Raw genomic sequence first — 17,782 nt, 5'->3', positions numbered from 1 at the left:
TACATGTAGTCAATGATGGGATATAAAGAGTCAATTTCAAAACACAGGAAGAAATTTATTCATTGTAACATAACAAATATAGAGAAACATCTTCAACTCTATAACTCAAAAGTGGGTTTTCCATATTGTTGTATGATGTATATCAGGAAATATCACAGAAATATTAGCTTCCATACTGATTTTGTACCTTAATGAATATCATTAATAGAGATACATCATGATGCCATACACAAGTAAACTAAATTCTACCTAAACATATCACACAGACCTGATTCGTAAGGTTTTATGCAATGACTTTTTCCATATAAAACTAGATCTTTCCAACGGACAGATTTTCGGACCATTTCTAAATCGCTTCGCCTAAAATCCCCTCCTTCAACAACCAGCATGATGATAAAAAGTCAAGTATATGCAATTATCAAGTCACACAACTGTAGTTACTCCAATTAATACCTAACACTATTTTACTAACTCTATATACCACAGTGCATAATCAATATCACGTGAAGTTTGACCGTTGGACACAGTAGTGTGCACATACATGTATGATTCTTATGCATAAATTGGTCATGTTCACTTCTTGATTAAAGAGAACACTGCCATACATAATGAAATAAAGATTAAAGTAGGAACCTCAGGATATGCATCATGTTTCATTGTACTTCTGTACATTTATCTCCTTAAGGATTTCTCAGTAAATGGCATGGGATTCATTGGCAAGGCCTAGCCCCCAAAAATGCAGTGTTTCCAGTTACAGTGCCGAAAAAATTAGGGTTGGTAGGTAGGGATTCTATAATTTTTATTATTGTTACATATTTTCAAAGATTTTGGCTAAAATGATGCAACCAATACAGTTTAACAATGTAAAATCGAAATGCATCAGAACATTTCCCACTAACATTTCAACATTTACTGTATATGACAATTGAGGGATAAATTGGCATGGCCTAATACTGTAATAGCAATAGATTGAAAAACATGTATCATTATATGTTTTTTTTTTTGTTTGAACCTTTGTTCATGTTAGGATTATTTGACCTTTGTTCAAGTCTGTTAGTATTCAATGGAATGCATCATATAATGAAGTTTTGTCTGAGTAAAAATATATAATGTGCTTAGAAACAATATAAACATGCATACATGCATGAACTGTATCCCACTACAATGGCTTTCTTTTTATATTATATAATATTTAATATTTGATTCTGTTAATTAGTTACTTTACTTTCATTCTTAGTCTAAACAAAGCTCAGTATAAGGCCTCTGTGTCTGATTTTTCTTGTTATAAAGGCACCTTGAATAAATAAGTTTTCATTTTGTTAAAAAAGCTAGCATTGTTTGGTACAAAGCGACTGATCATTTTGAAATATACTTTGTCCATTCAAACAATACTTTGACCATGTTTTTTAAGGTATATGAATTAGTCAGCATAGCTATTAAAACTTTTACGTACTTTCACTTTGAATCTAAAATCTTATTAGTCTAAACACTGCAGCTTTGAGACGAAAATAAAAATCACTCTGTGAAAAGTATCTTGGTCCTGAATAAAATCTTTCCTGGATACAAAAACTAAATCCCCGGTTACACATAGCCAAACATGGATCCCGACAACTAGCCATCCAAGGTTAGCCGTACTCAAATTTGACTCCCAAAGCCCAAAGACACCCTGACAACTACTTACTCCAAACCACCAGTCAACCAACTACCAGCAACCCATTCCAGACCTTCCGTCCACAGCCAAATGTTTTAAGATTTCATAACATTTGAGTGGCGCAGCCAAACACTAGCCAACCCCGCCAAAGACCAGCCTACTACAGCTGACTTAGGTCCCAAACCACTCCCAACCATGTTTTGGGGAAGGTTGGAAGTTCATGTTCGGCTATGTGTAACCTGGGCTTAATAGATGTAAACCCAGGTGTAAGAATCTGTTTCTGTGTTATTGTCCAGCACTTCCGGAGTTCTCGTATTTGGACGTTCCATTGCCGAAGGGTTGTAGAGCCTGTTCTGCCGTTGTCCAGTTATGGAAGTGCTTAGAATACCAGGCAACTGAAAGGCAAAGAAAATTTACTTTTAATAAGTTGATTTAATGAATCATTTTCCCTTAGATCTAATTTTTACCATCTTTTCCAGCTATAGACCTCACTATCATGGACAAAAAGGTCAGAACATACTTAAATACACAATGTTCAGAATACGAAATTTCCATTGTTTAAACTACAGTCTACATACATTTCCCATAAAACAATGAGTGCATTTTTACTCGATATCACTATAAAGTATAAAATTCCTAACAGATCAATCTATACAAATCTATACAACCTGTACTTACTCGTTCTTTCCAGTCCCTCTTCCCATGATACCTTGGGCTCCCAGCCCAGCTGCTTGAGTTTTGAGCTGTCAATGCGGTACTGCTGGTCATGGAAGGGTCTGGAAAATGAAGCGTTGAAATGACTTCCTAAAAATACTTTCATTGTACCATGATTCAAAATTAAAATCTGACTACAACTGCTATGCTTCTGCATAAATAATTACTTCAGGAATGTCTCCAAATTATCAAGCTTTTTTTTCTAAAGAGTTTGAAATGATTTTACTAATGAGAATCAGCCAATCAGCACCAGGAATGATAAAGTATTTGAAAGTTTCATTCATAACCAACTGTTCAGCACCAAGGACTGGGAATATTGAGGAATGTCATAGTAGACAACCGATCAGCACCCAGGAGAAGGCTCTTTGACCTATTTGATAGCCAATCAGAGTAAAGGACAAGAAACATTTATGACATTTTCCAGCTGACAGCCAATCAGCACCAAGGACACAGCAGTACCACAGAATTGCTAGTTAACTCTGTTCCTGCCAGTTGGATTGATAATCCTTGGCTCTCAAAATTGCTCCATGTAGCATTATTTTACCTGTCTGGGGTGTGCTCAATCCACCTCTGCACATCTTCTTCATTGGTCACATGTTTTAACTGTGATTGGAGAGCAACAAAAGTACATAACAACTTCATGCATGTCATAGAAAATCTATACCAACTGGAGATACCTTCAGTATGAAAACAAATGATTTTATTGCACAGAACATAATTCTGGTACGCAATTTCAATTGTTGTAAAAAAAACCTTTTTGACTTTTGACAGCTTGATGTTTACATTTAACATTCATAATATTCATAATATTACAGATAAAGATATGGCACAACATGAACAACTCTGGAAAAAACAACTTTACAGTTTCATGGAGACACTCACTTCATATATTAGGGTAACTGGGATACAAGTACTGTATAGTTTAAATCAACAAAATTACTGAATAAATGCATGTTAGTTAGACACAAGACATTTACATGTAAGTCAAGGTGGCTAATTCAATAAGCCAAGTAAAACTACATTACTACTATTATAAACAATAGAGCATAGCTAGTTTTTAGCCCAACCTTTCTGATGAGCAGCTTGGCCAACTCCAGATTGGAGATTGCGAAGTCCGTGCCGATGTTGTAGATTTCACCATCCTGTCCTTTCTCCAGAATCGTGAGGAACGCTTCTGCTACGTCTGTCACGTAAAGGTAGTTCCGTAACGGCTGGCTGTTTCCATAGACACAGCTGGAGAAATGAGTCATAACTTGTAAAGATGTATATAAAATCTTTAAGAAAACAACAAAGAACATATTTCACTGGCTTGCTTAATTTGTGTATTCTGATATCTACATCTGATACTTTATTGCAGAAGGTAAAAAAATTCTCTGCAGTATACAAAAAGAAGTACAATGTATATGGACTACAAACATAGAAATAGAACAATTATATCTCACCATTTTCTGTCCCTTTGCAGCAAAGACACAAACTTTGGAATGACCTAAAAAATTATAGACAGTAATATTCACTAATAACCAAGGGTTTTAGTCTTTATTCTAGATCTAAGAGACAACATTACTTCATGATATTTAGAATGCATGGCAATTCATTTTCCCATTTAAATGTTCTTATTGGCATTTTGACAACCTTAATACAGATTAATGATGCAAATAGGATGTAATATATAAGAACTGAATACAGCAATTACTCTTCTGAATTTGTGACTGTCTTCTTCAGTTTAATTAGTTCTGAAGCAGTAGTGTAATCTAATAGAAGTAATATTCCAGAATCAAGTGTATATACATTTGTACTTCAAATGTTAGATTCAACATAACAATTAAGATTTCTTTACCTTTTCTGGAAATTGATGAGGACCATACGTATTATTACCTCTTGTTATGATTACAGGGAACTGAAAGAAGATGAAAAAAACAATTAGGTAAAATCAAGACAAATTGATAAAAATTACCCTAACAAAACTAACAAATTGACAAATTAGTATATATTACATGTACATGCCAAAGCTTCTTCAAGTTTGTGGTTAAAAAGGAGCAAAAACTAAACTTTTCTGATATTGCCAATAAAACATATAAGTGGTCAAGACATTCTTAGTTAAGTTGATAGACCCATATGAAGCACTTTTGAAATATTTTTCACTACTCCCCATCCCCAACCTATATTAAAAGAAAGCCCTTATATAGGTTATCAATGTCATCTGACCTTGAAACCTTCCCAGTAGGACATCACAATACACTCCGCAGCTGCCTTGGAGGCTGCATAGGGGTTTGTGGGGTTTCTGGGTGCAGACTCATGAAGCACCTTTAAAAAAAAATCAAAGGGAAGTTTGTTAAAGCAAGTTCACACCTTTTATTCTTGAGATTTGACATCTTATGAAAAATGATTGAATGTTTGATTGTTTGATCTATTGACTGATTGGTTGTTTGGTTGAAAAGGAGGAAAGAATTGCTTGCATTTAATAATCATTACATGGAAAACAGTCTTAACCTACAAAAGTATCACTGAATTCATGGGGATATCAAGATGCATGTGTTATTGTAAATACTGACACAAATGCAACCTCGCAAATAAAATGCATAAAACAGGTTGCTGTAAAGCTTACGCTGGTGCTTTTTCCTCCGTACACCTCATCTGTGCTGACGTGGACAAACCTCTTCACACCGGTCTCGTACGCCGTGTTGACGAGCACGTGGGTCCCGTACACGTTCACTCGCGTGAACTCTAAAGAACTCGTGAATGACGTGTCTACAATAAAGAATTGATTTTGTCAGATATACTGGATCTTGCATTAGAAATTTTAACATGGTCACTGGAGTTAGCAATAAAACAGCATCCACAAGTACAGTGTACTATATTCTTACTACATGTATATACTAGTATTCAGTAACACAATACACAAGTTATTCATAAGCAACTGGATATTTAAGTTTTGTAAATAGCTATAAGTTCACAAAACTTATCCTGATGTTTGAGTAACTCTTGTGTTGTGTATTTTATCCCCTGTATATCTAATGTACATCAATACATTCAGTAACATATCAAAATACCTAACAATTCATATAGGCACATCATGATGTTATAATGTACATTCAAGTGATAGTTTATGCATTTGGTTGGGATTTTTCCATTGCCATAACCCTCCATGGATATTCCAAATGCATCTTAAACCTTCCATGGATATACCAAATGCATTTTAAACCCTCCATGGATATTCCAAATGCATCTTAAACCAAAGATAGATGTCAGCACAATGTTAAAGATATTTTCATTTTCTTCTATTCTAAAAGCATCGAATCTTGCTTGGATGTATATGTCTTCTTGATTTTATGTCAAAGAATTCTTTGATGTAAGCATTTAACATGTCCTGCCATAGTGATACTTACCAACATGAGACTGAGCAGCAAAATGCAACACTGTGTCAATTCTCTCATTCTGGAAGATATACCTCATGAAGTCCTGGTCACAGATGTCACCCTGTGGGATAGGTATGGAATAAAAAAAATGCATAAAACATGTAAAACACAAAAATACAATTAGATACAGGGATAAAACAGAATACCTTGGATAATGCACTGTTTTCACTACATGCTCATGTAAAAAGAAATGTTGATACTAGTAGCAAATTGGCTGGTTTTTTGTTTTGGAAAAACACCTATTTCTGTCAGACAAGTTGCTATACTAGTAGGTTGATAACAATAACTAATGTTGCTATTGTTTGATTTAATTTGCAGAACTACATCTTTGCAGATCTACATCTTTTTGAAATTAATATATTTGCTTTTGCTTAGATTAATGATAAATTTGAAGGGAAAAGTAATTCAGTATGAAAAATACAACTTACCTGAATAAACTTATAGTTGGGACTGTTTTCCACACTCTCAAGGTTCTTGAGACTGGCACAATAATCCAACTGTCAAGGGCAAATGGGATATACTTCAAGGTCATGTACATGTTGAATGCTTACAAATCTTTAAAAAGATCTGTATCCAAAGCAAAGCCCCGAACTACAGAAAATATAATATACAACAGTTTAACAGTATCATGGACTTAAATGCCACATTATATTAGCGCATGATGAAATGGCATAAACATTGCATGTGTCATGAGTAATTCAAATTTACACTTGAGTCAAAAATACATACACTTGAGTCAAAAATAAATACATCAAAAGGTAACAACTCTTACTTTCAACTTTTATTGTTCATCCACTAAATTGTGAAGATTTCCTAAGTTTAACCAACATCCATAGTACTCAACCCAATGCCCATATCTGATTTTGAGATTTTTTAAAACATTGCATATTAATATTATAGCAGTCAATTACCTTATCAAGATTGACAACAAAGTAGTCCTGATGTCTTTCCACAAGCATTGCAACAACATGTGATGCTCTGGAGAAAAAAAGAAGATAGAAATTATGAAGTACATTTTTGAGTAATAAAAAAGTTTAAAAAGTAAAGGAAGTGACTATTGACTGCAGGGTGATCCTGTCAATAGAAGAAAACTTTGCACTGCTGACAGAATGATCCTGTCGACAGAATGATCCTGTCAGCAGTAGAAAAAATTTACACTGCTGACAGGATGATCCTGTCAATAGCCTCAGGCAAAAGCAAAAACATGTGTGTTGTGAAACAAATCAAAGGAGCGAGTAGAAACAAGTGATCCCAACCGAGATTCAAACCCACGCCGAAACCGGCAGCCAAGGCCAGATCACAGGCACGCACGCCTTAATTACTAGGCTAAAAGGTCGCAACCAGTTAGACTGGTCAGTTGGAGGCGCTTGAATCCCCACTGTTACAAGACTCCCCCTTTTCTTTCTAGACTCGCCCCTTGTCTCTGAGTACGATATTCCCTGTGTGATCTCACAGGGCCGGCGTGGGAACCAGTGAAACAAATCAAAGGAGCGAGTAGAAACAGAAGTGATCCCAACCGAGATTCAAACCCACGCCGAAACCAGCAGCCCAGATCACAGGCACGCACGCCTTAACCACTAGGCTAAAAGGTCAAGACCAGTTAGACTGGTCAGTTGGAGGCGCTTGAACCCCCACTGTTACAGTTGTTTATATGTTGTATATTGTGATATATTGTCAGCATAAAACAGTACAAATAGAAGTAAATATTAAGGCGTATATCTTATGCTTGTGTATCATTCAATCAACACAGAGACATTATTTGAAACTTCTCACCTTCATAATCACTTCCGCATGGTTTCACAATTATTATCAACAAAAATGCCCCCCTCCCACTTGAGTACTAGTTCCACCTCAGGAAAAGAGTATTAAACTACAGTACCAGTCTTACTGTATACAAAGTAAAAACATAACCCTCTCACATGAAGCCAGCACCGCCTGTCACCAGAATCCTCCGTCGGAACTTTGTGTCCGAACAAAAACAACATTCCTGTTGGACACCCGCCGGCGTTTTTTCCACGGGCGCCGCCATCTTGTACCACCAACACACTTTACGGCATATCGTAAACTATAAGTATATATCCATTAATGCAAATGATAATCGAAATTCTTAGTCAAGTGCACTAAAAATACATTTATGATTTTTTTTAAAACATTAAAAAGATACGAAAGAGTGTAAAAAGTTGGTTTTGTTGCTAGAATCGTATTTTACGATAGTACCATAAAGCGTACCCCGGAAGTGAGTAGTGACACGTACCAAGCAAAATGGCGTCTGCAAAATACCGGTAAAACTGTCAAAGTATTTTCACCACAATATCTTCGATATATCTGGCTACATGTAACGAATAAGATCAGTATTTGAAGATCAGGTCTGCCTGAACATGTTGTGGCTGCTTCTTGCCTTAAGAGTCCTAGCCGGCGTCTTAGAATGCCAAGGCAAGACGGTGAGGGGAGTCTTGAGTTCTCAAAGAGCCTTGGAAGAGAAGGGACAACATCTTGCAAGCTTTTGGTTCTATGGTAAGTGTGATATCTTGTTATCTTGTCTTTTCCTTAAGATTATATCTTAAGATTAAACTGAACTCATGCTAAGGTTAAGTTTCAACAATATAGCATGCATATTTTATCAAATTAAAATATTTGATATATCTATTATTTGAACATGCAAAAAGAAACTGAAAAGAGGTTACCAAATTAAAACAGACTGTAGTTAAGTATACAATAGCATTACTATTGGTAGTACAATTATTAGCCTTTTGAATCATTTGCAATGTAGATAGACTGTAAATGATACTGTACAGTCAAACCTGCCTAGGCGACCACCTTTTCAACGCGACCACCTGGCCATGGCGACCGCTTTTTCTCGGTCCCGAAAATTTTCTCCATAGGCACAAGCATTAAGCTGCCTGCCCAAGGCGACCACCTGTCCAACGCGACCGCGACCGCCACGAATTGGGACCGCACAGAGCACAATCCCTGCCCATGGCGGCCGCCTAATTTTCAAGCGTGTGGTGACATCGGATCATTTTGTTGTCGGATTTCACGGAAATGTTTTCAAGACTTTGAAGGACAAAAATAAGGACAAAAATATATGAAATAGCAATGTTATAGCATCGATTCTTCCATGAAGTGTTTTAAGAAAACGTTCCGCCTTCATAAACAAATTGTAAAGACAAATGTTTGTGATGTTGTTGTGCCTATCGTTATCTTAGTTCGGTTTAAACTCAATTTTCAAAACGAATACGTCGTACATGGCGTCAAGAAGTCAGATTTCACAGAAACTATTATCTATTTCTTGTATTTTCAACAAAAATGTGTCTGTGTCTTACTAAATTCCGCCGTAAAATGACTTCGCGGCGGGCAAAACATCGGGCGATAAATGTTGTTCCTTGGTCCCGACGCCATCTTGGATTTGGCGTAGCCCGGATTTGGCGTACCGCTGACCTTTCTAAAACACGATGCTTTATGTGTATGAACATTTACGAATACTCTAGTTATTGATGAAAATTAATATTCTTATTTTCTTTTTATTTCCATGAATCTCGCAAACTTTTATTGGACGCTGTGCGTTCTGCTGCACTGACTCATACCTTTCGAGGCGGTCGCACAGAGCTTGGCGGCGCGGCGCGACGAAATCACACCGTTCTGTTTCATCTTTAGTTGTCAGATCGAAAACTTTTGGACCCTTTTATCCAGCGGTCGGCACCCCAAAAAAGGCTGGGGCCAGCAGGTGTTTTCTAGGGATTTGTCTTAGGCCTTAAAACTTCGATGATGAGTGTGTGTGTGTGTGTACTATTTAATGTAACGTGTGAATGCGGGAAGGCGCTGCGAGATTATCGAGGCAAACATTGTTTTGTACACAAAATTATGACGAAAATTTGTACACGATGTAGCGGTATACAGATAACGGAAAATGTAATTTTTGTGTGATCTTTCTGTCAATGAGAATTGAGCCTGGTGGGGGTCATGCTGTCTAAATTCACATAATTTTCCATCCATTTACGTACTGTATTTAAAAACCTCGCCCTGGAAACATGTGAGTGGAATCCTCTTCATGGCGACCACCTGTCCATCGCGACCGTTTTTGCTCGGTCCGCCGGGTGGTCGCCTTGGGCAGGTTTGACAATGTATATGCAAGGACACTATATAAATGTCCCATTTGCAAAAGGAATGAAGTTATTGAATTCTAAGTGAGTGAGCCAATGCAATAATATCATACATATGTATCTTTGCCATTTCATTATTTGTAAACATCTATTCTAAGCAGTAAAAGTCTTTGTAAATGTGTTTCTATGAATGTTGAGATTATTTTCTTTTCAAACAGGGGAACCAACCCTTATCCAGTACAAGTTCAATGCCACGGTGACCTCAGACGGTAGACTGTACCTGTACCGGGACGATGACTGGAGGGATGCGACCGAGAAACTCACCTGTTTCGACAAGATATCAGCTGCCAGACTGTCTTGTACGTCAAGTCTTTGAATTGTTGTATGGCAAAAAAAGGAAACTGAACAATGATAATTCCTGAATAAGAGAATTCCTCCAATTTTCTTTCAGTAGCATTGGTGGTTATAATTAGGGTATTTGACTCCAAGTTTGGAGGGATTCAAATCCATGTTGATGTTGTGTGCTTAGGAAAGTCACTTGACACCACTATAAATTATAATCATTTATTGCAGTTTATTGGAGTACAATTAACTCAGAATCTGATGAAAATGATAGATTAATAAAAGAAGAAAGGAAATGAGTAACAAGTTACCTTTGGTTGGGACATGCTGTAAATTCATTTACATGTACATGAGAAGAAAGGAGGTTTCCGCTGTGTTTTAAATTCACAGGTGAAACAATTTTGTAGTATGTATTATATTTACTATAAAGTGATACATTGCAAGGATCTCCCCAGAAATATAGAGCAGGATGGGGGGAGGGTGCCAAGCACAGGATACATGTCGTGAGGGGGGAGGTCTGGAGGGGGCACGCACTTGTCAAGAGGAGAGCAACTGCTGCATCTTGCCTTTTCATTTCCTGCAACTTCAGGTTTGCATCATAATTATATTAATCAATAAAATCTTAAATTTGAGCAAAATTACAGTCTTGGCTGGGGAAATATTGGAAGAAATACTGGTACCCTAACTTTGAAAATCAACAGGATGGAGCTGGGATTAGAACAGGATGGAGGAGGGCCACTGTTCCATTCTTTGGGGAGATCCCTGCATTGGACATGCGCATTTGCGGTCACCGCCAAAAACACAACCAACATTTTAAGATTCACAGTACCTTGGATAAGAGGTCTTGTGTTCGACTCATGAGGAGACTTTAATCTTTCTTACTGAGGATATCTTTTTTTTCTTCCAGTTGAACTTGTGGAAGCGGAGGCCAACTTCACCTTTTCCAGCGGCAGTCCTGAGATGTGGCACGTTGTGTACGCGGAGCTCAGCACCTGTCAGCTGGGGTCCTTTATGGGACAGCCCAACACCATACAGTACCAACTGAGACTGTTCAACCCAGACAGGGAGGGCAACCCTTTTGACCACTTTAGTACAGGGGAAAGAGGTAATTCATGTATACACACTGTCAAAAAACAGCCATCTGCCAACTTTTTAGTAGATACCCTTTTACCACTTCAGTACAGGGGAAAGAGGTATTGAACATTATTTATTTTTATTTAGGCCATGTTGATTCTATTCTATGGATGACAATGGGAAACCCTAAGCTGATGCAAGCCTGCAAATAGAGAAAAAAAAATGTTTGGCCAAAAAAGAAACAACCTTGGCCTTCATTAAGAAATCAAAGGATGGTTGAAGATGCAGAGTATGGTATACCTTAGCTAGATTCCTAATTTTTGTTCTTTCACATCTTCTTCTTTGACTCTTGTGATTGACTTTGGCATTCTACGACATTAGTATTCGTTTTCCTTTTTTACGGCATCTATTTGTTCATTTTGCAGCTGCTTTATACGATTTACAGTATGGCCGGAAATTTTTTTTTGGGAAATGGGCAAAAATTGATGCGCGTGTGGATGTCATCCATTTAATCGAATCAACATGGCCTTGTACATGACCAAAATACATTCACCAGGTGCCAACATATGCGTAGAACCCCTTTGATGGTGACTTCAGTACTAGCATGGTATCCAATCCTGTTATATACAGCTGCCGGGTCTCTTTTGTCATCTCATTTTCAGATGGAATGAAAGAAACTTGGCAGCTATATTAGGCCTGGATACCAGGCTTCTTCAGTATTAAAGAAAGAAGATTTATCTCTATTACACAAACACCAAACTGCCAACAACCTTTTTCTGGAACTTGATTTAAAGTTTCTTTTTGTGTTTCTGTAGGTCTTCTCCTGTTCTACCAGCTTGTAGTTCTGGCATATTTCATCATGGCCTGTATCTATGGACCCCAACTGTGGCAGACTATTTGTAAGGAAGGACCCATGTACTTGGTATGTACATTGTACAGATAGATTTCTTTTTGATTATGCCACATGTTTTCTAGCAAATGTGAACACTTTTTTCTGTATTTCAGGTTTTTTTCTGAACCAGTAGATTAACATTTCTATCTTTTTTTTTGTCAAAAATGAGTTACTACAAAACCACAAATAAAATTTGATGTGCTTTATGTTTAAATAAAGATGATGCATTGTGTTCCAATTAGACATGTTTGTATTTACAAATTTGATATAGTGATAGTAAATTGCGCTTATTCTTCCTCTATCACAGGTGCTAAAGCTGTTGACATTGGCCACTTCTCTGCAGTTTTCCGCTGCACTATTCAACATGTTGCACTACCAAAGGTACAGCAAGGACGGAGAGGGATCACCTTTTTTTCTTAACTTGTCTGAAAGTGAGTATCAACCTTAACTTCATTCTTCTTTCTTTCCTTACGATATACTATTTACCTTTCTACTTAATGTATCTGAAATGCAAAATAGAGTCAAGCAAAATATTGGTCTGTACAAAGACCTCCTAACCACAGTAAAGAAACGAAAGCTGAAGTCAAAACTATCATGTAAGATAACCATCGAGGGAGCAAAAAAGAGAGGTAGGAAGGGAGAAGATGGGAGGATAATGTCAGAGAATGGACAGGCATGACACTAAGTAAAACACTAAGAAAAACAGAGAACCAAGAAGGGTGGAGAAAACTGGTTGCCAGATCTTCTCAATGGTCAAATAGTTGGACTAAAGGATAGATGGGTTGAGATACATTGTGTGTGACTACCCACTTTTGGTAGCCTACTTTCTCTCGGTACAATGTATATCTACTCATGTGACTGCTGTTCCATTGTGTAGTGCTAGAGGTCCTTTCTGCACTGGTGATGCTGTACATGCTGCTGAATGTAGCCATGGGATGGACACTGGCCGGGTCAAAAGCCACCAAGATGTCCAACCTGAAGAACAACCCCATTGTAACAGTAGTTGTGCTGGGACTCGGTGCCATACAGGTTAGTTATTATATACTTTGGATTATACATAAACTTTTGCAGTTTTGGCATCATTATTGTTAGTCCATCCTTTTTAAGAGTAACAATAGTCTCATCGTTAGGGTTGTTCAACAATCATGTGTATATCTAGTCTGGTACGTTTTTCAAGTGCAGTTCACAGTTGTTTTATTCAACTCCTAGATTTGTAATTATCTTTGCCAATGCTAAGGTATATAGTGATATTTATACAAATCTTAACTGGTTACATTGTACAATTGTACATACATGTACCCCTATCTTTGCAATTTATGTATTCATTTTGTTAATCTTGACATTGCAGAAATTATGAAACGTTAAATAATGAAAAGTTGAACCAAGAAGCACATTGGAGATGACATTCCCTACTTCTTTCAGTACATATACATTATATATAATTATCGAGTCTGCAGCAAATGTGAACTACTGTAAAAGGGAAACATTCGTAGGGATTTAATTTTGCGGTAAGGAGCTGAGAAAATGGAGTGTTTGCAGTTGTTTTGAGTTTGTGGTTAAAACAATGCTGGTACCTAGTTGGACAGAAGACAGAACAAGCATTTTCACGGTGGTTTTAAGTTTGCTGTTATGCGACTTTGCAGTCATAAAACCTCGAACCATTGCGATAACCCCTTTCGCATTGAGTACACATTTAAGATAAAAGCTAACAGACTCAAGATCCCACTTTGTTTACCAGGCAGTCCTGGCTCTATGGGAACAGTTCCAGTCTTCAGAACACCAGACGTACCACGCCCACAGAAGCGCGGTGGGCCTGTCCTTGGTGGTGCTGAGACTAGTGTTAGCGCTCGTGTTCGGAGGGGCCATCTACCAAACCATGGCCAAGGAAAGGAGCAGCCTCAGGAGAGATTTCTACCTCAGTTTTTTCAAGGTAAGTTGATGTCATTGCAAAGGGGAGTGTTGTGTGAAGTTTGAGTTCATGTTTGCCTCAATGATATGCATGGGTAGCATAGTATCCTTTATGATGATGTGGTACTTCTGTGTGCACAAATGATGATGTCACTAACAACTCGCTAAGTGCAATCTAAAGCCATACACAAAAATTGTCGACAACGAAGTAATGATACATTTCTATTGCCTGAGTTTTATCCTTTGTAACACTGCTTAGGTGTAAAATTTATGTTACAACTTTTGAAGTACAATGTATAAAGTTTGAAAAATTACTGTTCCCTGTTGAAAATCAATTGTCTTTCTTTTCAGAGCTGTCTGCTATGGTTCTTAAGCTACCCAGTTATTGTGGTTATAGCATATTTGTTTCCTGGACACCTCAGGAATAAGGTAAGTGAAGACTCATGATTCACTGTCCTACATTCATGTTTTTGTTATCTACTCTTGGCCTTAGCCTGATTGAATCACGCTTATAAGTGGCTCGAGTGGCCGTGACAGCCTTTTACAGTGGAGTTACATACACAGACTAATCTTGGTCTCAACTTTAGATACTTTGTACTTTGCAGTCTAAAATGGCACAAATGATGTCATTAAAAAAAACAGTATAGTCCATTTGTATTTTTCCATTGAGTCCACTGTGAAGTGACATTGATGTAATCATGTTCTTGTCTCTTTACTTTCCAGATTGTAACAAGTGGAGTAGTTATATGTGAGTCTTTAGCAGTTGTGCTCCTCTACAAACTGTTCCTGTCCCGTAGTTTGTACTGGGAAGTGTCTGCCCTGTCAGCACTGTCTCTGCCTCTCAGGATGGACAGGAGTTTTAACAAGAAGAACTACTCCTAAGATATCTATTAGGCCATGTTGATTTGATTATGTGGATGACATCTTCTGGGGATTCCAAAACTGATGCGGTTGTGCAAATAAAAAAAATGTTTGACTAAAAAAAGTTGTCTTCATTATGAGATCTATGTGGTTAGGAAGGTTGAACAAATAGATAAACAGACAGCAGAGTATAGTATGCCAAACAATAGATTCTTTATTTTTCTTCTATCACATTTTCTTCTTTGACTTGAATTGACTTTTGTATTCTACGGCATCGTTATCTGTTTTTCTGAAATATTTTTTTGGTGCCATTTACGGCATATATTTACTCATTTTGCAGCAGCTATGTATGATTTGCAGTATGGTCAAAAACATTTTTTTTTGGGGGGGGGGGAAAGGGACAAAAATTGATGCGCGTGAGCAGATGTCATTCATAAAATCAAATCAACATGGCCCTAGTATCAGGTCCGACCAATTCAATTTTTTGGTTCTTGATTTTGAGTTGATATCTTGATACATACCCTGAACAGTATAAGTCTTCTCTTTTGGTTTCAATGAATCAAAAAAGAATTCAGAGGGCAAATATAAGAACCAAGAAATCAAATTTGGTAGGATCAAGATTAAGGTAACAGTTGTGTACTTGAGGTATCTTTGGTATTAAGTTGCAAACTTAACACAAGGACACAGACACTGTCATGGAAGCACAAACATGCCACTTACTTTACACAAAATGTGGTATGCTTATAGCCTTTTCCTTGTCCACTCACTTTTCCTATGTGAGGGTCTGTCTACTCAGAAGTCTGTCTACTCTTACAAAAGTGCAGCTCACTCCATGACTTTTGACTAAATAATAACTGCAAGTTATCAGTTCAAATTTTTGTGTTATTTATGCGTTTTCATCATAAATGTACAATGGACCATATAAAGAAAACATGCTAACTAATAAACTATAACTGACAAAATGCAAAGCATGTTCCCAATGAGCTTTCCTATAAAATAAATCAAGCTCTCCCTGTACCAAATGCAGAGAACTAAATGTCACTTATTTTTGTACACTGAACTACATGACCTGGTAATCTACAATTATGATATTCCATTGAAATTACAAAGAGAGCTGATATTTTTTTCTCATAAAGGGAACCATTTGATGGAAACAATCCTTTTAGTTTCTCAAAATATTGGATTGTGTTTACATACTATGTAATTATCACTAGTTGTTGATAGTCTGAGAATCAGTCTATTCTAAGGCCAGTGGAACAAGTAGATCACGTTTCACACCATACAAAACAAAGCAGAGTAGAAGAAGCCTAAGAAGGCTGATATTCAGGTTAAACATTGTTCCTTTATTTTTGTTAAGTCTTTAAGTTTGTTTTCAAGATTCTACGGATACATAAGAGTTGAGCTTAGCTTCGAGATATCATTTCTTTTGTTGTGGAAACTTAACACTGTATTGAAAAATGATATTACAAAATGTAGGAAGAATATTTTTCAGTGAATAGAATGTTAGTTATGTGCCTTTAGTAATTTAAACAGTTACCCATATTTGTGTAATAGTAACTACTAGTAGTAGATCGTATTGACTATGGAAGCAAAAAAAAATCATGAATTTCTCATGGCGTATCTCTCTGTTATATACCTGTTGAAAATGAAAGATTGGTGCAGTTTTGTTGTTAATGTCTGTGCATATTTTTGTAACAATTATCATTTTCTTGTACTGTTTACCGTAACCTATGATACTCTTATTTTCAGGAAATAAAGGATTTCTGAAACAGTCTTTGCAGCTCTTCATCTTGTATATGACTGCTTTAGATTTCGGGTGTCCAAAATCCTGTAAATGCAGAAATGTTCGCGGTGGTTTTACCGTGAACTTGATAGCACCGCGAACTTTTTTGTCCGATGCTGTAGCAGTATGTGACTACAGCGCTGCCGCAAACTTAAAACCACCACGAACACCCCATTTTCACCTTAGCGTGAAATAAAAACCATGCGGACTTAAATGCATTTACAGTAAGTCTGTCCTTGCAAGGACAGTTGTAAATGTATGTATACAAGGGAATGCTGGCAAGGCCTACACTGAAAGAAGAGCTTTGTACCCGTGCATACCTAATGACATTGGTTTTGTTGTTGATAACCAAAGAGGGATTGACATTGTCAATATTCTTGTTAAGTTTTAGCTATTTATCTTTACAATAGACCAGAACTGGAAAAGTACAACACAATCTTGTCTATTCTTCAATGCCATTTGTAACTCTTAAAGCAAAGAGTCTTCTTTGCCATAAACCAGGGGAAAGGTTAGCCCATGGCACCAGTATCAACATAACACCTGACTGAGAAAGCCATTTTCGGGAAGAGGCGTTCAATTTTGATAAGTTCTCCTGTTCATAGATATGTGTTTTTAGAATGTTTGTTTGTGAGGTGTTGCATGAAGGTTGGCCCTGACTCGGTACTACTAGACTGTTTTCCCATCGTAACAGGAGAATGATGATGGCAGTCAGGTATTTTTCCGTCATTCCTTTCTAATTCTACACAAGATAACAATAATGCAAGTCATGAGGATGGAGCGATGTCTTTCATATTTTGAGTCACCAGGTCCAGGATACATGAATATACAACAAATTTATTACTCTTTGATAAGATTGAAATCAATATTTGTTTCCAATAGATAATCTTGAAATAAACTTTCTGTTATTGCCCTGTATTAAAATGTAAAAGTGACCCATACTCTTGTTAAATAATTCTTTTCAATTTTTTTAGCATGCATGCAGAAAGCAAGGATTAAAGTATACTGTACAAATTTCAAACACAAATTGCGATGGACTAACAT

The 17,782-nt window shown here is 37.0% G+C and overlaps 2 protein-coding genes across 2 annotated transcripts; one reads left to right on the top strand and one right to left on the bottom strand.

The window, feature by feature from the left end:
- Positions 1-34: 34 nt before the first annotated feature.
- LOC136423193 (dTDP-D-glucose 4,6-dehydratase-like) lies at positions 35-7,815 on the bottom strand. The gene is made up of 12 exons (XM_066411264.1): positions 7,701-7,815; positions 6,693-6,759; positions 6,210-6,278; positions 5,752-5,842; positions 4,971-5,113; positions 4,571-4,669; positions 4,203-4,262; positions 3,808-3,851; positions 3,433-3,598; positions 2,910-2,968; positions 2,330-2,427; positions 35-2,046 (listed from the first exon to the last, which is right to left on the bottom strand). The coding sequence occupies exons 1-12, from the start codon at positions 7,808-7,810 to the stop codon at positions 1,937-1,939; spliced, it is 1,116 nt and encodes a 371-aa protein (XP_066267361.1). The 5' UTR covers positions 7,811-7,815; the 3' UTR covers positions 35-1,936.
- A 202-nt stretch (positions 7,816-8,017) lies between these two features.
- LOC136423001 (integral membrane protein GPR180-like) lies at positions 8,018-15,341 on the top strand. The gene is made up of 9 exons (XM_066410978.1): positions 8,018-8,295; positions 10,100-10,240; positions 11,131-11,328; positions 12,113-12,219; positions 12,497-12,620; positions 13,067-13,218; positions 13,928-14,119; positions 14,449-14,526; positions 14,821-15,341. The coding sequence occupies exons 1-9, from the start codon at positions 8,160-8,162 to the stop codon at positions 14,977-14,979; spliced, it is 1,287 nt and encodes a 428-aa protein (XP_066267075.1). The 5' UTR covers positions 8,018-8,159; the 3' UTR covers positions 14,980-15,341.
- Positions 15,342-17,782: the final 2,441 nt, after the last annotated feature.

This window comes from Branchiostoma lanceolatum, chromosome 17 (genome assembly GCF_035083965.1).
Source record: "Branchiostoma lanceolatum isolate klBraLanc5 chromosome 17, klBraLanc5.hap2, whole genome shotgun sequence".
In the NCBI taxonomy this organism is placed as follows: Eukaryota; Metazoa; Chordata; class Leptocardii; order Amphioxiformes; family Branchiostomatidae; genus Branchiostoma; species Branchiostoma lanceolatum.
The sequence above is the reverse complement of the archived record's forward strand: the minus strand, read 5'-3'. Positions and strand labels throughout refer to the sequence as shown.

Coding starts and splice junctions, on each gene's coding strand:
- LOC136423001 (XM_066410978.1), top strand. CDS start 8,160: ATGTTGTGGCTGCTTCTTGCCTTAAGAGTCCTAGCCGGCGTCTTAGAA. Junction 11,329..12,112: donor CTTTAGTACAGGGGAAAGAG/GTAATTCATGTA, acceptor GTGTTTCTGTAG/GTCTTCTCCTGTTCTACCAG. Junction 14,527..14,820: donor CTGGACACCTCAGGAATAAG/GTAAGTGAAGAC, acceptor TTTACTTTCCAG/ATTGTAACAAGTGGAGTAGT.
- LOC136423193 (XM_066411264.1), bottom strand. CDS start 7,810: ATGGCGGCGCCCGTGGAAAAAACGCCGGCGGGTGTCCAACAGGAATGT. Junction 4,670..4,970: donor ACGGAGGAAAAAGCACCAGC/GTAAGCTTTACA, acceptor TTTTTTTTAAAG/GTGCTTCATGAGTCTGCACC. Junction 3,599..3,807: donor CTGCAAAGGGACAGAAAATG/GTGAGATATAAT, acceptor TCATTTCTCCAG/CTGTGTCTATGGAAACAGCC.